Source organism: Phoenix dactylifera, chromosome 17 (assembly GCF_009389715.1).
Source record: "Phoenix dactylifera cultivar Barhee BC4 chromosome 17, palm_55x_up_171113_PBpolish2nd_filt_p, whole genome shotgun sequence".
Lineage (NCBI taxonomy): Eukaryota > Viridiplantae > Streptophyta > Magnoliopsida > Arecales > Arecaceae > Phoenix > Phoenix dactylifera.
The window spans coordinates 3688663-3715918 of record NC_052408.1 but is presented as its reverse complement, the minus strand read 5'-3'; the positions used below and the strand labels follow the sequence as shown (position 1 = coordinate 3715918).

The window sequence follows — 27256 nt, the reverse complement described above, 5'->3', positions numbered from 1 at the left end:
GCGGTGGGAAGATAGATGCTGTCCCTCGGCCGCAGGCGGACGTGGGTGGAGTTGATGGGATCTCCCAAGCGACGGCGTTGCCGGTGGGGTGTCCGTCTCCGTCGCTGCAGTGCGGTGGGTCATCTGAAGGCTTGTTACCAGTTGTGATGCCAGGAACGGGAGATGTGGACGTTGTCTCATCCCCTGGGGCGCCCGCAGAGTCCTCTTCTTGTGCTGCTGGTAAAGTGGTGTTGAGAGGCATCCTAAGCAGCTCTGGTCATGGGTCCCCGATTAATTCCCACGGGATAGTGGTTGACCTGCTGCGTGCGGTGATTCAGGGTGGTGGGGTGGAGTCCGGGGAAGACTCAAGTACCTTATAGGGGGCGGTTAGCCCAATGTGTCGGGGGCGAGCCCCATCGCCATCTCATGGTGTTAAATGAAAGTCCTAGCTTGGAATTGTAGGGGGGCGGCTAAGCCTTCATTTTTGACGTCGTTCAAGAGATTAGTTCAACTTCACCGCCCCGAGATTTGTTTTATTTGTGAAACACGTGTTTCTGGAGAAGGGTTGCGCCGGGTGTTGCGGCGGTTGGCTGTTGACTGGGAGTCCTTTGTGATAGAGTCTCAGGGGTTCTCTGGAGGTATTGTGATGTTGTGGAGACGTGGAGTGGCCTCTATTGATGTCTTTTGTAACTGCCCGCAGCAGGTTGTGATGGTCATCTCAGAACCGAATGAACCCCCATGGGTCCTGTGTGGGGTCTATGCTAGCACGGATTATCGAGCCAGGAGAGTCCTCTGGAGTGAGTTGTCATGTTTGCTGTCTCAGGGGGTGCCGACTATGGTGGTGGGTGACTTTAACTGTATCCTTGGCCCCTCTGAGAAACGAGGAGGCAGAGCCTATTCTGATTCTGTAGACAGAAGGGAGTTTCGTGACTTTCTGGATGGTTCGGGCTTAGTGGATCTTGGCTTCTCCGGACCGCGGTTCACTTGGTGTAACAACCAGTCTGGTAGACTGAGAGTGTGGGAGCGGCTTGACAGGGCTATTGCCTCCCCGGACTGGATTCAGCGGTTTCCCTCCTACCAGGTTAGTCATCTTGCTCGGGTAGCTTCGGATCACTGTCCTCTTCTAATCTCCACAGCTTCAAATTCCAGTTATCATAGTCCTTTCCGTTTTGAGAAGCTATGGCTGTCTTACCCCCAATCTTGGGGAATAGTTAGAGAGGCTTGGGGGTTGCCAGTTCAGGGTGATGCCATGCAGAGGGTGTCACGCAGGTTGGAGCTTGCTAAGCGTCGTCTCCGCAGGTGGAACCGGGAGGTAGTGGGTAACATATTCCGGAGACTAGAGGAGGTGGAGGGCAGGATTGCAGATCTTCAGGGGAGGGAGGATCGAGATGGTGAGCTACCGGAGGGTGAGATGGCGGATTTGCGACGCTACTTATCTTCACATCACTCCTTGCTGCACCAACAGGAGGTAATTTGGCGGCAGAAGTCGAGGGTCCAGTGGGTCAAGGAGGGTGATCGGAACACCAGCTTCTTCCATCGATCGACGGTCATCAGAAGGCAAAGGAATATGATCCGATCATTGAGGGTTGGGGTAGGCCAGCGGGTGGTGGAGGACAGTGCAGTGAGGCAGGTTCTTTTTGATTTTTTCAGATCTAGGTGGACGGAGGCAGATGGGCCCTATGTGCAGGATCAGTTCCCTAGTCCGGCAGTTCGGGTTGAGGAGGCCGAAAATGAAGCATTAATCCAGCCAGTGTCAGATAGAGAAGTGCAGGAGGCAGTTTGGGCTCTGGGGGAGGACAAGGCACTAGGTCCGGATGGATTTCCGCCATTCTTTTTTCGGAGGTACTGGAGTATCATTCGGTCGTCAGTGGTGGAGGCAGTGCAGGTATACTTCACTCGGGCGGTGATGGCAGATGACTGGCAGACCACTTATATCACTTTGCTTCCGAAGCGTCAGGACGCGGCGGAGCCGGGCCACTATAGGCCCATTAGTTTGTGCACCACTTTGTACAAAGTAGTTGCGAAGCTCTTGGTTGGGAGGATGAGGGCTCTGTTGCCTAGCATGATTAGTATGGAGCAGGGGGCGTTTGTGGGGGGAAGGAGTATCTCGGATAATATCTTGCTGGCTCAGGAGATGATGGGAGACCTGCAGCAAGCTTCGAGGAGGCGATGTCTGATGGCTGTGAAACTAGATATGGAGCGTGCTTATGATCGGATTCGCTGGGACTTCCTCAGGCGTGCATTGGAGAGCTTTGGATTTCATCAGATTTGGATTGACTGGGTCCTTGGCTGTGTGCAAGGGCCGAGCTTCTCCATCTTGGTAAATGGTACGCCATCCCCCTTCTTCCGAGCCACTAGGGGGCTTCGCCAGGGATGTCCTCTGTCCCCATATCTGTTTATTATTTGCTCTGATGTGCTTTCTCGCTGCCTACATGTTGCTTGTGAGGACCAGGGGTTGGCTGCATATAGTCCAGCCTCTGGTGTCCGCCCCATTTCTCATTTGTTGTTTGCAGATGACTGTCTGTTGCTTGCTAGGGCGAGAGCGAGGGATGCCCATGTCTTTCAGAGTGTGTTGACGGAGTACTGTGCTGCATCTGGGCAGAGGATTAACCTCCACAAGTCATCCATACTTTTCAGTCCGAGTACGGAGCGGAGGGTGCATCGGGAGATTAGGGAGATACTGGGGATGCAGGAGCAGGGAGCATTGGATTATCTTGGAGTCCCCATTACTGGGAGGAGGTTGCGGGTGGCAGAGTGCTCCACTTTGGTGCAGAGAGTACAGAGTAGGCTTGAGGGCTGGAGGGCCTCATCGCTCTCTATGATGGGCAGGCTGACGCTGGTCAGGTCAGTGCTTAGTTCCATGCCGGTTTATATTATGGCCCATACAGTTGTGCCAAAGACGGTGCTGGTGGGGATTGAGCGCCTTATGCGTAGCTTCCTATGGGGCTCCTTGGGGAGAGGCCACAGGATGCATCTAGTGGCCTGGGAGAGAGTTTGCCTGCCTCTGAGTGAGGGCGGTCTGGGGGTACAGTCACTCCTGGCGAGGCGAGAGGCACTTCTGGCGAGGCGGGCGGTGCAGATTGTTTTGGAGCCGCACGGGCTCTGGAGTCAGGTTATGATAGCGAGATTTGGTCGAGCAGGCTTGGGGGGCCAGGTGGTGGGTAGCAGGAGGTGTTCCTTCATGTGGCGGGAGATTCGGAGGTTCTTGCCTATGGCCCAGGCACATTCCAGGTGGCTGATTGGCGACGGCCGGTCCATTGACGTGATGGAGGACCCATGGGTGGATGCTCTCCCACTGAGCTTGTGGCGTACGATGATCAGTGGTGAGAGGGTTGCGGGACTCCGGGTATGTGATCTCTTCGTTCGAGGGGAGAGGGAGTGGGATGAGGACAGGCTGGGCCAGTAACTTGGGGAGCACTTAGCGGAGCGGGTTCGGGCCCTTCCCGTTCCGGTATCAGCAGCTCCAGATGTCAGGGTCTGGAGTACCACCTGCAGGACCAGAGTCAGAGTTGGTGACGTTTCTCGGGTCCTTCTGCAGGAGTCTGAGCTGGGTAGGGACCGTGGTTGGGTCTGGAGGTTTGGCCTACCCGAGAGAGTTGCACTATTCCTCTGGAAGGTGGCTTGGGATCGCCTGCCGACGAGCTCAGAGTTGTGCCGACGGGGTGTTAGCATTTCTCCCTTGTGCACGCTATGTGAGGTGGATGAGTCAGTGGATCATGTTCTCTTCCACTGTGGTTGGGCGAGGAGGACTTGGAGTCTGTCAGGGCTCTCGGAGGGCATCTGGAGCCGTAGGGACGGGTTCCTGGAGGAGGTTCGGGGTCTGTCTGGTTCCCCTCTGACGCGTTTTGTGGCTATTAGAGCGTCATGTATAGCTTATCAGGTTTGGTTGGCCAGGAACGGTCGCATTTTTGGTGATACCAGTCTGTCCCCGTGGTTCGTGATGGAGCGGGCACGGGCACAGGCAGCAGAGTTCTGTCATGCAGATATGGACTATGGACCTTTGATAGCTCGGGACACCTGGGGCCCCCACTCTGCCTCGGCAGCTCCTCATCTGGTATTTTTCATCTGGGAGCCCCCACCCCCGAGTTTCCTCAAGGTCAATTTTGATGGCTCTGTCCAGGATGGAGGCAGTAGGGGAGGAGCTGGGTTTGTTATCAGGGGCCCGGACTCCAGTACGGTGGCAGCTGGAGGCTGTCAGATCTTTGATATCTCTGTCCCAGGTGCAGAGCTGCGTGCGGCTTGGATGGGGTTGCGATATGCTCGATTTGTGCTGCGGGCGAGCTCCATCCTCTTGGAGGGAGATTCGGCCACTGTGATCGGTTGGGTTCGTCAGGGGTTTCACAGCGACAGGGAGTTCACCCACTACTCCGGGATATATGGTTGATGGTGAGGGGAGGGATTCTCTTTAGAGCTGGGCATGTATATCGGAAGGCCAATGGGGCGGCAGACTGGGTGGCGGCGTATGTTGCGAGCCACTCAGGCGGCTCCCTATGGGTTGGTGAGGATGAGTTGCCTGGTGCATTCCGGGATATTTTGTATGCTGACTCTTCTAGGTATATTCGTTCTCGCATAGTATGAATCACCGTTTCTAGCAAAAAAAAAAAAGAACGCGGTTTCTCTGTTCATCGCAAGGCTGACAGCTGCTGGAATAAAGGTTTTAAAATGGTGCTCTCTGCTGAAAGCAGCCCAGATACATGTACGGCCCGGTCCCATGGTTTAGTCGGCACACATTTCCATTATTTTACAAGTAAAAAAAAAACAAAATCGAATAATTTTTAAAATAAAAAAATAATTAAATTAACAATACTATCTATAATTTTTATAATATAATTTATACCAACTTATTAATAAATATATTTAAATTTTAGATTTAGCAAAGATTCGAACACTTTCGAAAGGACTACATGCTCCACGTCCGGATTGCCCTGTGTAGATATGCTTTTCTTCCATTAGTACTGCGGTAGCGCTGGTGCTTTACCCGTAGACGCTTCTCTAGCTCTCGCAGGAATTGTATGGGAGTCGTCCTTGGAGAGACTTTCCGAACGACCGTATCGGAGAATTCTACTATACTCCGTGCAGCTATGGTTGTTGATCCTGCGGAGCCTACCCAAAGGTTCAACCCAGTAGGGTTGCTACGAGGGTAGGGTTCTGCCCCTCCCCCTTCCCTCTTATTTTTCACCCAAAAAAAAAAAACACCAAAACTGTAAAAAAAAAAAAATCGGAACCAAAATCCAATAATTTTTAATTTTTAAATACAGCCCCATTATTCGAAATGAATAAATTATTCTAATATTAATATTTTCCAAATGACATCCTACCGGCGCGGTCTAATCTCATCATATATAACTCGGGATCGCCACTGGTCCTCCGCACTCCCCTCCCCCTCTGCGAGAAAGAGAAAGGGAAGGCTCCCCAAGCCCCGAAGCCATTCTCTCCCTTCTGTCGATCCTTGGGAGGGGCAAAGAAAGGAACCGGCAATGGAGGCTTTGTACTACCTGCTGTTCGGGGGGCTGTCGGTGGTGGTGGCGCTGCTGGAGTTCAGCAAGACCAGCAAAGACCGCATCTCCACCTCCGTCGCCTTCAACTCCTTCAAGAACAACTACATCGTCGTCTACTCCCTCATGATGGGTACTTCCAGATCTCTCAACTCTCTCTTGCTTCACCTGAGTTCAGATCTGATGTTGAAAACAATTTTGGGCTGTTTTCTAGTGATTTAAAAGCTTTGGGGAGGCTCAGATCGCTTGGATTTGCTTTATTCCTACATCTTTATTCACTGATCTAATCATTCTTCCACTAGATCTAAGAGTTTATTTATCGAGAATGCCAATTTGTTTGGAGATCTAATTATTCGGAACCCAATGGTTGTGATTTTTGGGAGGAAAAGCTCGGCTGACTTTATGCATTCAGGAGTTCACCTTTCCTGTCTTTTATTTGGTTGGCAGCTGGAGATTGGTTGCAGGGTCCTTATGTCTACTACCTCTACCACACGTATGGATTCGGGAAGGGAGAAATTGGCCGGCTCTTCATTGCTGGATTTGGATCTTCCATGCTCTTTGGGACGATTGTTGGATCTATGGCTGACAAACAGTGAGAATTCCCTTCTCAAATGTTTTAATTATGTGGTCTTTCGGTAGTGATTGCTGTTGGTCTTCGATTTTTTTTATATATATATTTTGGGTATAAAATTGCAGGGGTCGGAAGAGGGCTTGTGTGACATACTGCATAAGTTACATCCTGAGCTGTATCACCAAGCATTCTCCACAGTTTAAGGTATTGATGTTGGGTCGTATATTGGGAGGAATCGCTACCTCGCTCTTGTTTTCGGCCTTCGAGTCATGGCTTGTTGCTGAACACAACAAGGTGATGTGTAACTAGAGCTTTTTAACCTTAAAGTTGTAGTGCAGTCAAGATATACTATGTTTTTGGGAGAAGATTGTTTTCAGTAGGAAAATTGCTGGTTACTTGTAATATGTTACTTGGACACTGAGTCATGTTGGGAGTCAATATCAATCTGTTGTTTTGGCTCAGATGTAAACTTCTGAATAGGAGCTTTCAGTTCATATATCACCAGGCCTGCTTCAGTTGTTTACTTGTTATCTTATTGTTATGCTGCTTTCCATTTTATCTGGATGCTCGCTATATTATTTTTTATTTTTTCTTCCACGTAGAGTTTATATGCCCCCAACAACCTACCTTTGCAATGATTTTCTGAAGTTTTGGAACCTTCCTCATTGCCTCTGCATGATCCTGTTGCAAAATTGCTCATTTATATAATATCATCAATATGGACTTTGTGGGCATATATTTCGTGTTCATTCTTTCCTTCCTACTTGATGCCTCATCAGCATCATGGCATATTGATAATTTCAGACTAATGTTTTTTTTAAGAGAAATAATTTGAGATTAAATTTGAAAAGGGAAAATATTCTTTTCATGATTCTACGAAAAATCTGAGAAAAATTGTGTTGGTTTGGTGAAAAAATAAAAAGAAAGAAAAGAGGTATGTGATTAGCATGCCTGTACAAGTCTCTATTAAATTTTGGAGACCTTGATAGAGGGACCATGGAATATTGATGATACTAAAGTCATGTATAGGATTAGTTAAAATAATTAATTATTTTCAAAAAGCTACAGGCAGAACCCCAGATGAAAATTAAAGGTAATTGAAGAATTGTACAATTATTTGTTACATAGATTCTTCGAGCTAGTGGTAGTGGTGTTGCATATGTGATGGCACTGTTAACGCTTGGTGTACATTATTTGCCCCTTCCCTGATAGCTTATGCTTTTAGGTTCTAGTAGCTAGTTATTTGTATGCATATCAGTTTTTGTATTCTTCTGGGATTCTTCTAAACAAAGGATCTTCATTTTATTTTATAAGATCTAAACTTCCCATGACTAAATCCCCGAGAACTTGTTGTCTTCTTATATATTGTTTTGTTATTTGTTTCCTCTAAGCTACTGAAACATATATCAGATATCTAAAATTTATTTAGAAATGCTAGAACATAAATATGAGAAGTATTATCCTTTGACTTAAGGTTCATATGAATTTGCATGTTTGGTCGATCAATTGCATTTAAATGTCAACTATGCTACTTTATCACCTTCTTTTGCTTAATTGATGATAGATACTATATAAGTTTATATGTTTTGTCAACTGTTATTGTGATTTTGCAAGAAGCATGTAGAAAACTAATTTACTATGATAATTAGCTAATCTCAAAAGTCAAAACATGCTATGCACAATTATACCATATGCAGGCACATAAATAGATTGTTAGTCCTATGTTTTGGAATTTGTCGTGTTATGTTTTGGAGCCATGGAAATTTCACCTGAACCAATATCCAAGGAACAGAAATGATAAGAACCAAATAATGCTACTACATTCTTAAGTGTATGATTCAGATGTTGGGTTAGTAGACTCACATATATTTTATCTGTGAAGACATCCACAGAATCTACTGATTTTTTCCTGGAAGCACAAGCTGTCTTTCATAGCTTTAGTATCAAATTTGTACGCTCCATGCTGATATCCCTTTTTACAAACCTTGTACAGAGGGGCTTTGAACCACAGTGGCTCTCCCTAACTTTTTCAAAGGCTATATTTATTGGCAATGGTCTTGTAGCCATTGTCGCTGGGTTGTTCGCTAATTTACTGACTGATACTTTGGGTTTTGGCCCTGTGTCCCCCTTTGATGCTGCTGCCTGCTTCCTAGCAATTGGCATGGCGATTATCTTATCAACATGGGGTGAAAATTATGGAGATCCTTCAGAAAACAAGGACTTACTTAGCCAATTTAAGGTTGCTGCAGTAGCCATTGCTTCTGGTTAGTATGCTTATTATTCTCTTTACATGTTTGAAGGTGTTTTTATTACTAATATGGTCACTGAGGTCTATATTATGATAATCTGTCATTTCAGATGAGAAAATTGCTTTGCTGGGTGCAATTCAATCACTGTTTGAAGGCTCAATGTATACCTTTGTATTCTTGTGGACTCCTGCTTTAAGCCCAAACGAGGAGGACATTCCTCATGGTTTTATTTTTGCTACCTTCATGTTGGCTTCAATGCTTGGGAGCTCCATTGCATCTCGGCTGATGGCCCGTGCGACACTTAAAGTTGAAGGTTATATGCAAATTGTTTTTGCAATCTCATCATTCACTCTCCTCCTTCCTGTTATCACCAGTGTAAGTCTCCTGTTTGCTTCCTCTGTCATGAAACTCTTTGCATGTAATCATTCTTTCATTTTTCTGCCATTTTTGAACAGTTCTTGGTAACATCTTCATCCGTAAAAGGTGGGAGCATGTCGTTGGGGGGCTGTATCCTGCTATTTGGTTTCTGTACCTTCGAAGCATGTGTAGGGATATTTTGGCCATCTATTATGAAGATGAGATCTCAGTACATTCCTGAGGAGGCGAGGAGCACAATCATGAACTTTTTCCGCATTCCCCTTAACATATTTGTGTGCATTGTGCTTTACAATGTAATCATCTAACCGCTGTGCTTATTTTTCCATTATAACATAGCTCTGTAGATGATATGGTATTGCTGTTGCAGTTTAAAGTGTAGTTATTATCAATACATTTCAGCATTTTGCAGCATGTGCTAATTCATATTAACTAGGGTCATTATAGTGTGATTATTATTTGCAGTATGTGCTTATTCATTTTTCCTGCAGCATTTTTGTATTATACTTAATCGTATTTGAAAGTAAATGTATAACATGTCAGTTATTTTATGGATTTTTCTACTGCTGTTTTGAAGGTGGATGCATTCCCTATGCCTGTCATGTTTGGCATGTGCTCCATTTTCCTTTTCATTGCCTCCATCTTGCAAAGGCGGCTGATGGTGGTTGCCGAGAGCCACCGATCAAGTAAGTTCAGCATATCACTTTTTTTGTGTTACCAGAATTAATGATATTATGCTCTCAACTCTTAATACTTAGGGGTTCTTTTGCTATGTCAAAATTTGAATAAACATAGATATGGAGCTTTGGCTTGGGCCTGTAAAAATCATAATTCATCTTCACTTCCTACAATTTTATGAACATTTGCAAGAATACTACATCCTACATCCACAGTTTATATATCATTGAGTCTTGTCCCGAATATTTGGGGTCTACTTTCCTCTCAAGAGAAACTTCATTGCATTTTAAATGCTTTTCTGCTCTTGATTTCTAAAATTTAGACTGGACAAATATCATAGCTACCTTGAACTAAAACCCTGTGGTCTCCTAAAAGTGAAAAGCACTGCCTTTTCCTCCTGACATAAAAATTCCTAGAAAGGGAGAGAACCAAACTGCAGAATTTTGCTGTTTATGTATATGGAAATAGAAAAAGCAAATGCAGGAATTTAACCACTTAATTGTTTTTAACAACTATTTATTTATTATCAGGCTGCTACGCTTGCAACTTTTTCATCAGCATGCACTGGGTTGCTTTTCCTCTTGCACTTTGCACCTAAAAAATGAATGCAGTTTGCTATAAACATCAGTTTCTTGTCCTTAATCTAAATTATTTCCATGTCTCTGATTTATTGGAGGGTTGTTCCCTGGTGAAGCAAGCTTCAATTCTGTTAAAATTAACGAAGAATTGCCTTAAAGACAAGCATCCTCTCAGGTTTTATGACGGGCACCAATTCTTATGGGATTGATGTTACACTGGCCATAAAAGTTCCAGAACCTTAATAAGTCATTCATCCATAAATCCAAATCCATTTCATTGAGATAAAGTCTGTTGGTTCAGATTAAGGTAACTTGGTGGTTTTTGGTTAACATGTTTGGGACAGTGAAGATTTCTATTTTCTAGAATAATTAGTTTTAGTTGTGTTTTTTATCAACTGGGAAGAGCAAGTATGCAACTTATGTTCACGTGTAAATCTGTTCTCTTTATAATAGTTATAAAGTTTGTGACTTTTGGTTTCCAATATCTAACTGCTTAAATGCTTCAACCAACATGCTGTATTTTCAGAAAAATAGTGATTTTTTTTTAAAAAAACCCATGCAACATATGCATTTTTCACCAGCTGCTACTTCCATACCAGCACATAAATGTTTTTTTCTCGTAGCCAAATTCTCATTGTTAATAATTCTTAACAGAGCCGCAAGATTGGACAGCAGTGAAGGAGAGGGATGATGAGGCTCAGCCACTTAATATCTAAATAGCAGGCAAACATTTGGTTCTTGCATAGTCATAGCTACTGCCTTTCATGATAGTATAATGCAACTGCATTGTAGTCCTGTCATCATTGATCTGATTAATAATTCGAAAAGTATGCTGTTACCAGATGGCGGTATTATTTTTAAGTGTGCAATCAGACAGAAAACATATCACATCAAAATGCTCCACATCAAGCAGGTTTCTTTGAGTCTTAGATTAGCAGTTAAAGGGAGTTCTCCAAGAGGTGGCTTGCGATATATACTAGCATCTCTACAAAGTCATGGGAGCTAGTTGGCTTATGGATCACCTGTTTTGTAGTTTTTTGGTTTTTCCTTTGCCTTTTCTTGTTTAAGACTTTTATGTGTTTTTGGAATTCAATTCTTCCAGGCCTTTGTTTGAGGATCTGCAAGCATGGAGAAGCATGGATATCTCACTTGTATTCTTATATATTTATTCTAGTTGACAGTCATGGTTACTGATACCATGGTCATATCCTTTAATAATATAAGTTCATTGTTGTTTCATAGACAAATTGTATTCTCATGTTTGGTTTGTTCAGCTTTCATTTAGTTAAGGAAATTGCTTATTTTGTTTGATTCTGCATTTGAGGAAACAATGCCACTCATGGCTATGTGGATTATTGTTCATGAAGCTCTTACTATTGGAGTGTGCTACTCCATTATTTTATAGCATGGCAGGAGATATTAAATAATATGGACCAAATGCCGTTTATATGTAATATGATCGCATCCAGATCCCTCATCACTGATTTAGATATTTAGAGTGAAAATGTTTTTGCTTAGTGAATTTTGATCTATTATGGGGATTATTTACTATTTATTTAATGATATATGACATGAATTTACTGGTATCTTCTGCTTAAAATCCAGTATCATTAAATCATTCCTTAGTCCTGGTTTGTGGTGAATATTTTTCTAACTTGGAATGGGAGCTTCTGTTACTAATTAAAACTCAAATCATTTAAGATGTGCTTGGTTCGTGACTGGATTTGGAATCGGAATGCTAGGGAAGATTAAGGATTAGGTTTTGGAGGATTGGAGAACTTTTTTAACCAAATAAGTGGAATGGAAGTCATTTATTCTCATTAGATTCTAACTTTCTTTAATCAAACATGCCTTTAGATTATTATTTAGACTCATTTGTTATAAAGCATAGGCTTTTCTCCCTATGATGGTGGCTTGTCGGCCAGTGAGCCACTTGGCTAGCAGGCCTTTTCACATGATACAGATGTTTGTTAGATGCAAAAAAAAATTTATAAGCATCATATAGAATTAAATAGGATTATAATTAAAATCGGATATTCGAATATGGATCACATAGTTATCTATACATACATACATACATACATACATACATACATACATATATATATATATATATATATATATATATATATATATATATATATGACGGATATGGATACGGATATTAGTTGAATGTTCAAGTTTCTATCCATATTCAAATAAATTCTGATATGAAAATGAATTTAAACAGATATTATACGATCCATTTTCATCTTTATGGGACAATATTTGGCTATAAAATAAAGCAGAATAAAGAGCAACAAACTCACTTTTTTTCAATTTATTAGAATATCATCAACACTTGCATATGACCATGTCAAAAACACCAGTCATATTTCAGACAATGAAACCATCCTTGGTTCCACCCAATTATCTGTCAATGTGATCTTGGCCTTACCATATTAACATGGAGCTCCTAACTCCTCCTGTTGTGCTCTGTCTTCATCTCAACTATTATAATGCAAACCCTAGAATTTTGACTCTATCCCACAATTCAATTTTATCATTTTGTTATTTCTTTGATATTAAGTAGTATTGATTGTGTATATTTTTGTTTTTGCAATTTCTGGCGCTTTTCCCTTACCTCAGGTCTCCCATAGGATTCATACCACCGGTTTAACAAAGGAAAATAGATCAATAAATTAGAGCATGTGTGGTTGTATTAGCATGTATTAATCTCTCTCTTAATAAATGATACGTGAATGGTTAAGGTTGGGAAGACTGTGGATGCGAGAGCCTCCGACTCGGTGAAGCTCCCGGTGTCGGTGGCGCCGAGGGATTTGACCGACCAAGTACGTTTAGGTAGCGGCAGGTGGAGGCAGTCCTCAACGCCAGCTGGACTCCAGACGTAATGGTGGGCCGCTGGTTGATTAGCCGAAGATTTTTCGGCATTTGTTGTTGGCTATGTTTCTCGTTGGACTAATTTATCTTGCATCTTGATTAATTGGGCTAGTTGGGTTTCTTACCTTCTTTGCCAAACTTTTTTACTACTCTTTTTTTTATTTACTCTCGCTCTCCTATTTTTATTCTTCTATTTAGCTCTTCTATTCGTTACTGTTGTAATAAAATATGAGAGGATCTCTCCTACCAATTTGCTTAGGAAAAAGAGATTAATAGAAAACAAGAATGATACCGGCATGATATACATTTTTTTTCTATCATTTTTTTTAAAAAATTTTTATGATTTCTGAAGAGGACGAGCTTTACCTCTCCTATCCATCTAGACGACCTAGAGATGGCCAACAATCTTGGGTAGAGACAGTTGTTCAAGAGGTAGCACCTTCGACTAATTTGATCTTAAAAAAGTAAATTATAAAAAATATTTCTAAGATTAAGGGTAAATTATATTTATATCTAATAGTATGAAAAACCTACGCTTATTATCTTGAAGTTTATTTTTATCCAATACTTCAACCCATAACTTAATATAATATTAATCAAACCATTAATTTTTAATGGGACCTAAATACCATGTTAGAAAAAAGTGATCAAAATAACTTTACAAAAATCTTTCTGAGGTTTATGTTTATTACACTTATATCCAATATTTTGTAAAAACCTACACTTACGCCCATTTAAATTGACAGTATTAATGAAATCATTTATCTATTGTAAAAAGTCAAAATTATCTCTATAAGAGAATATAGCTTCTCTTTCATCTTTTCAACTCTTAGAACTCTTCAAAGTATTATATCTTTAAGGATGGTCTTCTCTTTGAGTTTAATCAGTTAGGATTCTTTTCCAATTTGCCACCCCACCACAAGCATCCATTTTTGACGAGAGACTAACAACAAGCTTCCTTTCCAATCGATATCCGACGACGAGCATCCTTCCCGACCAGCCTCCGTTCTCCCTGATCAAGTTTTGTTTTCGCTTTTCCACCCACCACATCATAGAGATCGCGGATGCCGATGTATTATTTACTGATTTTGAGTTTTACTTGTGTAATGTCCGGCCCAATACAAACCGAGCCCAATACTATAGGGCCCAGTTGGAGAGTGTTGGGCCAAGGAGGGGTTAGCAGGCCACACTGGGCCAAGAATGATAGTGGTCTCCCGCCTGAGGGCTGAAAGGACAGGACCACCAGATGGCCAACGGAGAGACCCCCACAAACATGCAAAACGGGAGCCCGCCACCTCCTCTTCCCCTCGGCAGGCGAGTTGTGAGCTAGCCTGAAGGGGAGGGGCAGCTGGTGGCTCCCGGGACACTGAGGAAGGAGAGGATGCCACCTCTCCTTCGGGGTCAAATCCTAAGCCAAGTTTTTATACTCCTAAAACCCGCTAACCCCTGGTTTTTTTGATATACCCTCCTAAGCCTCTAACCCTCTGAAATTGCTATACCAGAGAGTCAAGCTTTGGAGCTGGAGGCAGAAGGAACCTCGCAGCCTTAGGAGAGGAAGGAGGGAGCTTGCTGTGGTGGTACTGTCCAACTACGACCAGCCAAAGCAAGGTAAGGGCCACTGTGATTAGAGTATTAAGTAAGCAAAAAAAAAGGGGTAGAGAAACCTCTCTGTGGGATGTTCTCCCCTTTGTTTCATCCATGAAGCAGAGGGGAGGAGACCGGCACAGAGAAGACCGTCACGGAAGAAATAAGAGGAGGACCCCGGGCTGGACCCACAGGCCGCGGGCCGGCCTGAGGGCGGCCCAAGCACAGGCCCAACTGCCACCCGAGCCGAGCCCAACCGGACTCGGCCTGCGGGTGACAGCCCGCGGCTGCTGCCGTCCTAAGGCTGAGGGGCAGCTAAGGGGCCGCCGGGTCTGGCCGTGCCGGCGACAGACGTGGCCCCTAGGCCGCCAGCCTCAGCTGAGCCCCACCCCTCCACCGGCCGAGAGGTGGTGGCGCGATATCCACAAAGAAAAAAAAGGGGGAAAAAGGGGAAAGAGGAAAAATGGAAGAGGAGGAAGAACAATATATATATATAGATGATAATATGAAAAGGGGTACTTACCTCGGACCACGGCCTTACCTCGCCGTGGTCGGAGCCGGTGAGGACCCCGGAGAAGGTCCGGCCTCGATCTCACCTCCCGACCTTCCCCCTCTTCTCCGGCATCACTTCGGAGAAGGGGAGAAAGGGGACCGGCCTCCCGCTACCGCTGCCCCGAGGGAGGAGCCCCGCTTCGGTCGGTGGATCGGAGGGCGCTCCATCTCTCCGGCCGCCGGCGAAGGAGGGGGATGAGTGATAAGTGCTGAATAATTTATAATTTAGTTATCTTTTCATACAACTTATCAATATTCTTAAACTAATAAATACATACTTTACCATGAAATTGAATAAACATTGAAATAAATTTAAAATATGGTAAGAGGTAAATAATTCTTTTCTCAAAACAGACTTTGAACTTGTCTTTCTCCTGGTTGTAATCTTTCATGAAAACATATAAGGAGGAGATTGTGTTGACCCGGTTTAGTAACCTGATAGAATTGTAGTCAAGCTAAGGTTATAATTAAATGGGTTTTGGTCCTGATTCGATCGAAAGTTATAATTTATTTTGTATGGGGCAGAGGTTTGATTAATCCTTTTTATTAGGTCACGGTCCTGTTTTTAGTCTTGTCTAGTCGAGTTCGATCTGAAGCAGCTTAGCAAGAATTAAATTTAAATGACAATGGGCTCAAGGACAAGTCAACCATCATGACCCACCTCAAACTCAAAGTCAATTCCCAACCAATTCCTTACCTACCTTCATATAAAATTTATAAATTTAAAACAAAAAAAGGGAAATAATGAATATAATAAAATAAATAAAAATAATTCTGGGGAGAATCACTTATTCACTGTTCATATGAACAGTGCCCCTAAAAAACACTGTTCACATGAACAGTGAGAAATAATGTAATAATAATAATAATAAAAAAAATATAAAACTCTTTCACTTTTTATCTCCTTCCTCCCGTTATCCATCCTTTCCGTGATCCCGCCTCACAGAGCGCCCCCTGCCCGTTCCAGCCGACGTTCCAATCCTCCATGCGGTGCAGCCGGCGACCAGATCCTCCACCTCTTCATCCGCCTGCATCCCCGCCTCCGCACAGCCGCCATCCCGGGCTCACAGATCATCTCCCAAATCCTCTCTTTCCTGGCACTTTCTGAATCAGCGCCACCGTCCCGTGATCCACGTCCCAACATCTTCCATGGCGCCCTCCAAGTCACCCTAGCTCATTCCACGGCCAGCCCCTCTCCACCGTGTCCGTGATCAACGCTCACAGCAGCCTCCTCCGCCTCAGCCCGCGGTAGCCTTCATTGTCATCCATCACACCATCCCGCGATCCGCCTAGCCGATTCAAGGAGCGACCTCAGCTGTCCAAGTCCGGATCCACCTCCCGCAATGCAGTCCGAAAATGCCTCCTCTCAGCCCGTGCCTCCTTCATTCCGCGATCGATCCCGGAGCTCCAGCGATCCCGCCAATGCAGCCTCCGCGTCCGGACATCCGGCGACAACATATCCCGGCTCCTCCAGTGATCCAAGTCGTCCGGTTCGAGGCGTACTCAGCGGCTGCCCTCCCCCTCTACCGCGTCCGCCCTCTCCTTCCGCCCATAATCCAGCCATCCACGCAAGCTCGGGCGATCTATAAGAAGAGGGGAGGAAGGGAAGAAAGGGGGGAGAGCTCGGTTGAGGAAAAACGGGGGAGGCTCTGTTTCGGTGAAGAAGAAGAAGAAGAAAGCCGAGAGAAAGAAATAAAAAAAGAAGAGAGAGGGGAGGAAAGAGAATATTTTGTGATATTTTGGGAATAATGGGAGGTGAAGGCTTTCATTTGAAGACGGGAGGTCGTCCGGAAGCCATGCGTGGCTAAACGTCTAGTCTAGGGCTGGATGAAGCCCTAGCATTGTAGTTCTTATTTTTATTATTATTTTGGAGCTTGTTTAAATTCTTATTTTCAATGAAATATTCCTTTATGATATTTAAACTTTGAGCATGCTAGTTACTAATCATGTTTGCTAAAGTAGTCTAAGATGATTCATGCCTAGGAAGATGAAGTGTGCTGCATCCTAGATTAGCATACTTAGGTAGACACTTCATGCTACACCGAAGATGGATCTTCCTAACACTCTTTATGCTTTTATTTTAAAAGGCTTGTAGCCAATTTGCATGCCCTCCAAAAGATAAAAATTAAGAACACAGTTCCTAATGCAATGCTACGCGGTGGATTCCAAACCCTAGATCTATTTACTTTGATAAATTTCAATTCGTACTCATAGATTAATTTAGTTAAATCAAGTTAGCACATCCTTCTTCTTGATTTATTTTTAAAAGAAAAATAACTTATTCTTCAATCCCTGTGGACCGACACCCGTAATCACTATCCTACAGAATACGTGCTATTGCGTGGTTTACTTTTGAAATTGAAAGAATCGATCAATTTTTGGCGCCGTTGCCGGGGATTGCTAGCATAGTTATTTTTCCTATCATTAAAAAAAATTAATTAATTAAAAAAAACTTTCAAAAAAATATATATAAATAAAAAAATTATTTTCTATTATTGTTACTTTTCTTATCTTTTTTTTTTCTCTTCTACTATTTTTTTTTAAAATTTTCTTTTGATCTTATTTGATCAGGAATCGAAGAAAAAATCTGGGATGATCAAAAAGAGAACTGCTGGAAAAGGAATGCTGTAGAGGTTTGCTTAAAAAAAAAATTAAATTGCTGAGGAAATTCCCTTTGGTAACCTCTAAACCTTTCTTATTTAAATTAAGTATTAGCTTGAAATTTTGTGGTGATTGTTTGATTTTAATTTCAGCAAAAGTGTGAATGCATGCCTGATACACATACACCAATTAATTTGCACTTAGTAAGGACAATCACCCCAACAAGATAGGAGCCGGATTTCATCACCGGACTCTTGCCTAATTTAGGTGAACTCAATCTCACATAGTGTCACTTTAATTAAAATCAATTAGACATTGGCCCCTAGGGACATTCGAGCTCAATAGGACAAAGATCACCGAAAGATGCACCAATTTCGCTCTGTGGCTTAGTTGATGTCTTGGCAAGCTTTGTCCCTATAAGAGAGACAGTTCATCTGTTTGAGGCAAGTGGGTTTTAAGTGGGACCTTTGCGAACGCATCGTGACCCCTCCACTTACCTGGGAGCTTACCTGGTCAACTCGGTTCATTAGACCGAATTGGAGGCTTAGGTGCTCTCTTCAAACCAGTTAGGAGCTGTCTAGTGATTTTAGGACAAAGACTAGGATTGATATGCTTTTCTCTTTTATTGCATGCTTGATTGATCGAGTACTAGTGTATGCACGGTAGTCGTTCTAGAGTACGAAACCTATTACCTTTTGACCCTGAAATAGAACGAATCCTTAGAAACATTCGAGCTAAGATCAAAATATTAGGATCATCCCCACCTCTTAAGATGGCTGAAGAATAACCCAAACTCCTGAGGGAGTACTTTACTCCCACTATTTACACTTCCCCATCTTGCATTCGATTATTTGAGGTAGCAGCTGTACAATATGAAATAAAGTCTAGTGTGATCCAAATGCTCCCATCTTTTTATGGGCTCACCAACGAAGACCCATACAAACATTTAGATGAATTTCTTGAGATTTGCACCACTGTCAAGATTCAGAACTTCACTGATGATGCCCTGAAACTTAGGTTATTCCCCTTCTCCCTTAAAGATAGAGCCAAACAATGGCTGAATTCTTTAGAAGCTAACTCAATTCGTTCTTGGGATCAAATGCAACAAGAATTTCTTAAAAAATTTCATGAAACTTGGGAGAGATTTCGGGACCTAATCCGTAAATGCCCTCATCATCAAATACCTAAGTGGCAGCTAGTGTAATATTTTTATGACGGTTTGACTGAACGAAACCGTCAGATGATCGATGCTGCATGCGGGGGGACTTTCATGCTTCGAAATGAGCATGAAGCATGGCAACTATTTGAAAATCTTAATGAAAACTCCCTCCACCATGCTTCATGTTCTCGTCAAGCACCCCCGAATTTTCAAAGAAAAGGGGCCATTTGTGAAATAAGTCATTCTATGGACCTGTCTAACAAGGTAGATGCATTGTCCTATAAGATTGACCAACTAATGATAGGAGGACATGTCGTTAGCTCTTCCCAAGCACAAGTGTGTGCTATCTGTTCTAGCCCATCGCATCCTATTCATGAGTGCCCCTCAGCACCCCAATATCCCGAACTCATGCAAGAACACATCAATGCTGCCCAAACACAGCTCAGACCGGGTAATGATCCATTTTCCAATACATATAATCCGGAATGGCGGAATCATCTAAATTTTTCTTGGAGGCAGCAAGCTTCTAATACCTCCCAACCCTTCTCCCAAAATTTTCAAAACCCTCAGAATTTTCATCTCTACCGTTCCTCAACTCAATTTCAGCATCTTCCTCCTCCAACCCAAAGAAATACAGCCTTTGAGGAGAAGGTGTTGACTGCCCTTCAAGGTTTGGAGGCAAACCCACAACTATTGCACTCTCACACGCAATCAATTGCTAAGCTAGAATCCCAAATGGGTCAACTAGCTAATGCATTAAACAAGCGAGAGGAAGGTAAGCTTCCAAGTCAACCAATGAGTAATCCTAGGAGACAATACGTGGCTCAAGAAACTCAACTAAATCATGAGCAAGCCAATGCTTTGACTACCCTAAGGAGTGGACGTATAATAGATAATAAGGTTGGGGAGGGTAACAATAAGGAAGGTGAAGAAGAGGAGAGGAATGTATCACATGAAAACCCAAAACCTTCTTCAGTTAGTCCACCATCTGCCACAACCCACATTCCAAAGGCCCCATTCCCTGAAGCACTTAATGCACCCACTCCCTTTGGCAAGAAGGGAACTTCACTAGAAGAGATGATGGAGCTTTTCAAACAAGTTAAAATCAACCTCCCACTCCTTGATGCCATCAAACAAGTTCCCTCCTATGCCAAATTTCTCAAAGACCTTTGCACCCAAAAGCGGAAATCTAGAACACATGTGCCTAAAAAGGTCCTTCTAACTGAGTAGGTAAGTTCCATTCTCCAACACAACATCCCTCTAAAATTCAAAGATCCTGGTGCTCCCACTATTTCCTGTGTCATAGGAGATAACTTCATTGATCGAGCACTTTTAGATCTAGGGGCAAGTGTGAATCTTCTACCCTATTCAGTCTATGAAAAACTTGGGTTGGGTGAATTGAAACCTACCTCGGTATCTTTACAATTGGCTGATCGATCGGTGAAGATGCCAAGGGGGATGATTGAAGATGTTCTTGTCAAGGTAGACAAATTCTATTTTTCAGTAGATTTTATCGTCCTTGACATGGAACATGTGCCCAACCTAAAAAAATAAATCCCTGTGATTTTTGGTCGTCCCTTTTTAGCGACAGCCAATGCATGTATTAATTGTAGAACTGGGGCAATGGATATATCAATTGGGAACATGAAAATTAAGTTGAATGTGTTTCATGCCGCTGACCAACATGTGAGGGAAGACGAGTGTTGCCTAATTGACGAAATGGATGATCTTGTAGAGAACGCCCTTCCCTATATCTTAGCAAATGATCCCTTAGAGGCATGTTTGGCCCATTTTGACATTGACAACTTTGATATAGACAAGGCCGCAGAAGAAGTTAACATCTTACTCGACAATCAATCTCCCATGAGTTCCCTTCCTTGGAAGATCCGACCTGAACCTCTTCCCCCTATTGCTAGCGCACCACTTTGTCCTTCCATTAATTCTCCACCTAAACTTGAGTTAAAGCCACTTCCGACAACTCTTAAGTATGCCTTTCTAGGACCAGAAGATACCCTCCCTGTAATCATCGCGGCCAACTTATCTACTGAACAAGAGGGTAAACTTTTAAGGGTGCTAGAAGAGAATAAACATGCCATAGGATGGTCTATAGCCGATTTGAAAGGGGTTGACCCCTCTGTTTGTATGCATCGAATTCATCTCGAAGATGATGCAAAGCCCGCCCGAGAAATGCAAAGAAGACTCAATCCTAACATGAAGGAGGTAGTCAAGAAAGAAGTGGTGAAGTTATTAGATGCCGGAATCATTTATCCAATTTCTGATAGTAAGTGGGTGAGTCCGACACAAGTGGTACCCAAGAAATCAGGTATCACTGTGGTTGAAAATACGGAAGGAGAATTGATACAAACATGCACAACCACGGGTTGGCGCGTGTGTATTGACTACAGAAAACTTAATTCGATGACTAGGAAAGACCATTTTCCTCTATCTTTCATAGATCAAATTTTGGAACGGTCGGCTGGTCAAGGTTTCTACTGCTTCTTAGATGGTTATTCTGGATACAACCAAGTACCTGTCTACCCGGACGATCAAGAGAAAACCACCTTTACTTGCCCATTTGGGACATTTGCACATAGGAGGATGCCTTTTGGGCTATGCAATGCACCCGCAACTTTTCAACGATGCATGATGGCCATTTTTTCAGATATGGTGGAAAACTTTTTAGAAGTATTCATTAATGATTTCTCAGTTTTTGGCCTATCTTGTGACGATTGTCTGGACAATTTGACCTTAGTTTTGAAAAGATGTCAGGAGACCAACCTAGTATTAAGTTGGGAAAAGAGCCATTTCATGGCTCAAGAAGGCATAGTTTTAGGACACGTCGTGTCCAAGAGGGGCATTGAAGTAGATAAAGCCAAAGTCGATCTTATTTCCAATCTCCCCCCACCCAAAACTGTGAAACAAATCCGATCATTCCTTGGCCATGCTGGTTTCTACCGTCGCTTCATTTAGGATTTTAGCAAGATTTCCAAACCCTTGTACAATCTTCTGGCCAAGGACACTCCCTTTGTCTTTGATAAAGCATGCGAGGAGGCATTTAAAAATCTTCGCTCGAAATTGACCACTGCACCTATCATACGGCCCCCTAATTGGACCCTTCCCTTTGAATTAATGTGTGACGCATCCGACTATGCCATTGGGGCAGTTTTAGGGCAATGGCTAGATAAGGTACCTCATGTCATCTACTATGCTAGTAAAGCACTCTCAGATGCACAATTGAACTACACCACCACTGAGAAAGAATTGCTAGCTGTAGTATTCGCGCTAGACAAGTTTCGATCTTACCTATTAGGATCCAAGGTTACCGTATTCACTGATCATGCTGCCCTTCGGCACCTTCTTGCAAAGAAGGACACCAAACCCCGTCTGATTCGATGGATTCTTTTACTACAAGAATTTGATCTAGAAATTCGTGACAAGAAAGGAACTGCAAATGTCGTAGCAGACCACTTATCTAGGATTCTTCTTGAACCCTCTAAGAATACCTAACCCTTACATGATGCTTTCCCGGATGAACAATTATTTGGGGTACAAGGAATGAAAATGCCATGGTTTGCAAACATAGTAAATTACCTTGCCATAGGACGAATTCCTGATAATTGGTCAACTCAAAACAAGAACCGATTCTTTTCACAAGTAAAGTTCTATTATTGGGATGATCCCGATCTATTCAAGTATTGTCCCGATCAAGTAATCCGTCGATGTGTCCCCGAATGCGAATTTCAAAGTATTCTTTCATTCTGCCATTCACAAGCTTGTGGGGGACATTTTGGGGGTAGAAAAACTGCAGCAAAAGTTTTACAGAGTGGATTTTATTGGCCCACTCTTTTCAAAGATGCCTATAACTTTTGCCAAACTTGTGAACGGTGCCAACGGATGGGTACCATCTCCCGTAGAGATATGATGCCTCTCAATCCTATTTTAATTGTAGAAATATTTGATGTCTGGAGTATTGACTTTATGGGCCCTTTCCCACCATCCTTTGGTTTCAAATGTATTCTTGTATGGGTTGATTATGTTTCAAAATGGGTAGAAGCTGTTGCCACCAAAACTAATGACCACAATGTTGTGATTAAATTTTTACATGAAAACATCTTTTGTCGTTTTGGCACACCTCGAGCCATCATCAGTGATGGGGGATCTCATTTTTGCAACCGGTCTTTCGAGGCTTTGGCTCGCAAATATAACATCACCCACAAAGTTGCTACCCCATACCATCCCCAAACAAGTGGGCAAGTCAAGGTGTCCAATAGGGAGTTAAAACACATCTTAGAAAAAACGGTACGTCCCGATAGAAAAGATTGGTCTCAAAGGATAAATGATGCACTCTGGGCCTATCGTACTGCCTACAAAACTCCTATTGGCATGTCTCCCTACCGATTAGTTTTTGGAAAAGCTTGTCACTTACCGGTAGAACTTGAACATAGAGCTTTCTGGGCTATCAAAAAGTTTAACTTAGATATGACAGTAGCTGGTCCTCACCGAAAACTCCAACTAAGTGAACTTGAAGAATTGCGCAATGAGGCTTATGAAAATTCTAAAATTTATAAAGCAAGAACTAAGGCTTTTCATGATAAAAATATTAACCGTAAGTCCTTCGAACCTGGTCAAAAGGTTTGGCTGTTCAATTCAAAGTTGCGACTCTTCCCGGGTAAACTTCGCTCTAGGTGGGATGGACCACTCGTAGTGAAAAAGGTTTTTCCTTATGGTGTAGTAGAGATCCAACACCTCAATGGTGGACATATTTTAAAAGTCAATGGTCAAAGGTTAAAACCTTATGTGGACTGTGTTACCGATGGGCAATTGATCGAATCCCTTAATTTGACGAATCCTATTTATCAAAATAATTAAGGATGCACCATGTCTGGCTGAAGACAATAAACTTAGCGCTTGTTGGGAGGCAACCCAATTCTCTTAGATTTCTTTAAACATTGAGGACAATGTTAGGTTTAGGTTTGGAGGTATTTTTAAGTATTTTTTTTATTTTTTTGTTTTGTTTGCATCTCTTGCATTCGTTTTCACTTCATAATGTCAGGTTTATCAAAAAAAATAAAAAAATAAAAAAATAAAAATATCTTTTAAAAAAATGTGTTCATTTTCATTTTTTATAAAATAATAATAATAAAAAAAAATTAAAAAAAAGTTTTTGTTTTTTTTAAAAAACCCTCATTTCTATACATTAATGCGAAAATGCTAAACACACAAGATATATAAAATCTAAAAAGCCCAATGACTAGTCGGAAGTAATACAAATTTAAGTTCTTTTCATTAAGTCTCTCTTAGGGAGTTGTAAGCTAATTAATACTTCGAAATTTCACTACACACTGGCCGACACTTCTAAGGTCTAGGCTCGACATTATATTGATAGTATAGTAGCAACCTTGGACCCTGATGAATCATACTTATCTAATCCAAAAAAAAATAATAATAATAATAAAAAGGATTTAGTCAGGAACATCGAAAAGGGCTACCTATTGTCAAAGATCAGGTGGGCTTGTGATGAGGATTCTGAGCATAAGTCCATAGGGGAGTCTTGATGCCCGACACCTTATGCCAACTGGTGTGAGAGTTGTCGACTGATTGCTCGTTACACGGAGAAATCACCACAAGAGTAAAAGTGCACAATATATATATAAAAAAGAACAAAAAAAAACAACTCTGTATTGACCTTGAAAAAGACAATAGTGTGAAAGCCGTCGTTATAAAAATTCGAGTAAACTGGAATATTACAGATAAAGCCCGTGAGGTACTAAAGTAAATATCCACAACTCTCAAAATCCTGTAGATAAAATGATTTTGAATCAGTGAATAGGTCCTTTCGACCAATCCTTGGAAACTACTAGTCTTTGCAATATTTTGTTGATCCGAACCCTTAGCTTGGTACGGTCCAGATTTCACCAAGCACTCCAGTATAAATAAGTCTTACAACTCCCTAACGGAAACTTAATGACTTCAACTTGAATTGCATCTTGACCTAGGATTTGGGCTGATTTAGTAAATAAAACCATGTGTGTTTTGAAATTCTTATCATTTATGTATCTTAAATTTGATTAAAAAAAAAAAAGAAGAAGAAGAAGAGAGTTTTCGAAATTCTTAGCTAGTATGCATTTGGAATTTGATTTTCACCTTATAGATCAATTGATTTAAAAAAAAAGAAATTAATAATAACAATAATGATAAATGATTTATTGAAGTTTGTGGGTATCTTCACTAAAAATCCTCACGAGACTACAACTCGTCCACTAGGATAACCTAGGGGTTTAAAGCCTTGTTACATATGGTAAATGTAACCGCGATGCCTGCGAAAGTGAGTTAAAATTCTTCTTTTCTAGTTTTATTTTGCTCGAGGACTAGCAAAACATAGGTTTGGAGGGTGATAAGTGCTGAATAATTTATAATTTATTTATCTTTTCATAGCACTTATCAATATTCTTAAACTAATAAATACATACTTTACCATGAAATTGAATAAACATTGAAATAAATTTAAAATATGGTAAGAGGTAAATAATTCTTTTCTCAAAACAGACTTTGAACTTGTCTCTCTCCTAGTTGTAATCTTTCATGAAAACATATAAGGAGGAGATTGTGTTGACCCGGTTTAGTAACCTGATAGAATTGTAGTCAAGCTAAGGTTATAATTAAATGGGTTTTGGTCCTGATTCGATCGAAAGTTATAATTTATTTTGTATGGGGCAGAGGTTTGATTAACCCTTTTTATTAGGTCACGGTCCTGTTTTTAGTCTTGTCTAGTCGAGTTCGATCTGAAGCAGCTTAGCAAGAATTAAATTTAAATGTCAATGGGCTCACGGACAAGTCAACCATCATGACCCACCTCAAACCCAAAGTCAATTCCCAACCAATTTCTTACCTACCTTCATATAAAATTTATAAATTTAAAACAAAAAAGGAAAATAATGAATATAATAAAATAAATAAAAATAATTTCGGGGAGAATCACTTATTCACTGTTCATATGAACGGTGTCCCGTAAAAAACACTGTTCACATGAACAGTGAGAAATAATGTAATAATAATAATAATATAAAAAAATATATATAAAACTCTTTCACTGTTTATCTCCTTCCTCCCGTTATCCATCCTTCCCGTGATCCCGCCTCACAGAGCGCCCCCCTGCCCGTTCCAGCCGACGTTCCAATCCTCCACGCGGTGCAGCCGGCGACCAGATCCTCCGCCTCTTCATCCGCCTGCATCCCCGCCTCCGCACAGCCGCCATCCCGGGCTCACAAATCATCTCCCAAATCCTCTCTTTCCTGGCACTTTCTGAATCAGCGCCACCGTCCCGTGATCCACGTCCCAACATCTTCCACGGCGCCCTCCAAGTCACCCTAGCTCATTCCACGGCCAGCCCCTCTCCACCGTGTTCGTGATCAATGCTCAAAGCAGCCTCCTCCGCCTCAGCCCGCGGTAGCCTTCATTGTCATCCATCGCACCATCCCGCGATCTGCCTAGCCGATTCAAGGAGCGTCCTCAGCTGTCCAAGTCCGGATCCACCTCCCGCAATGCAGTCCGAAAATGCCTCCTCTCAGCCCGCGCCTCCTTCATTCCGCGATCGATCCCGGAGCTCCAGCGATCCCGCCAATGCAGCCTCCGCATCCGGACATCCCGCGACAACATACCCCGGCTCCTCTAGTGATCCAAGCCGTCCGAATTCGAGGCGTACTCAGCGGCTGCCCTCCCCCTCTACCGCGTCCGCCCTCTCCTTCCGCCCATAATCTAGCCATCCACGCAAGCTCGGGCGATCTATAAGAAGAGGGGAGGAAGGGAAGAAAGGGGGGAGAGCTCGGTTGAGGAAAAACGGGGGAGGCTCTGTTTCGGTGAAGAAGAAGAAGAAGAAGAAGAAAGCCGAGAGAAAGAAATAAAAAAAGAAGAGAGAGGGAAGGAAAGAGAATATTTTGTGATATTTTGGGAATAATGGGAGGTGAAGGCTTTCATTTGAAGACGGGAGGTCGTCCGGAAGCCATGCGTGGCTAAACGTCTAGTCTAGGGCTGGATGAAGCCCTAGCAATGTATCAGGGCATTGTAGTTCTTATTTTTATTATTATTTTGGAGCTTGTTTAAATTCTTATTTTTAATGAAATATTTCTTTATGATATTTAAACTTTGAGCATGCTAGTTACTAATCATGTTTGCTAAAGTAGTCTAAGATGATTCATGCCTAGGAAGATGAAGTGTGCTGCATTCTAGATTAGCATACTTAGGTAGACATTTCATGCTACACCGAAGATGGATCTTCCTAACACTCTTTATGCTTTTATTTTAAAAGGCTTGTAGCCAATTTGCATGCCTCTCCAAAAGATAAAAATTAAGAACACAATCTCTAATGCAATGCTACGCGGTGGATTCCAAACCCTAGATCTATTTACTTTGATAAATTTCAATTCGTACTCATAGATTAATTTAGTTAAATCAAGTTAGCACATCCTTCTTCTTGATTTATTTTTAAAAGAAAAATAACTTATTCTTCAATCCCTGTGGACCGACACCCGTAATCACTATCCTACAGAATACGTGCT

General features: G+C 42.3%; 1 protein-coding gene across 1 annotated transcript; it reads left to right on the top strand.

Annotated features, from left to right (window-relative positions):
• The first annotated feature begins 5340 nt into the window (after positions 1-5340).
• Positions 5341-11172, top strand: LOC103719073 (molybdate-anion transporter). The gene is made up of 8 exons (XM_008808144.4): positions 5341-5607; positions 5922-6066; positions 6171-6339; positions 8039-8309; positions 8404-8669; positions 8750-8965; positions 9247-9355; positions 10580-11172. The coding sequence occupies exons 1-8, from the start codon at positions 5457-5459 to the stop codon at positions 10639-10641; spliced, it is 1389 nt and encodes a 462-aa protein (XP_008806366.1). The 5' UTR covers positions 5341-5456; the 3' UTR covers positions 10642-11172.
• Positions 11173-27256: the final 16084 nt, after the last annotated feature.

What these genes read in the sequence shown, in the direction of transcription:
- LOC103719073 (XM_008808144.4), top strand. Translation starts at nt 5,457, where the DNA reads ATGGAGGCTTTGTACTACCTGCTGTTCGGGGGGCTGTCGGTGGTGGTG. An exon ending in TGCAGTAGCCATTGCTTCTG is followed by an intron (nt 8,310 to 8,403) that starts GTTAGTATGCTT and finishes CTGTCATTTCAG; the next exon opens with ATGAGAAAATTGCTTTGCTG. An exon ending in TGTGCATTGTGCTTTACAAT is followed by an intron (nt 8,966 to 9,246) that starts GTAATCATCTAA and finishes GCTGTTTTGAAG; the next exon opens with GTGGATGCATTCCCTATGCC.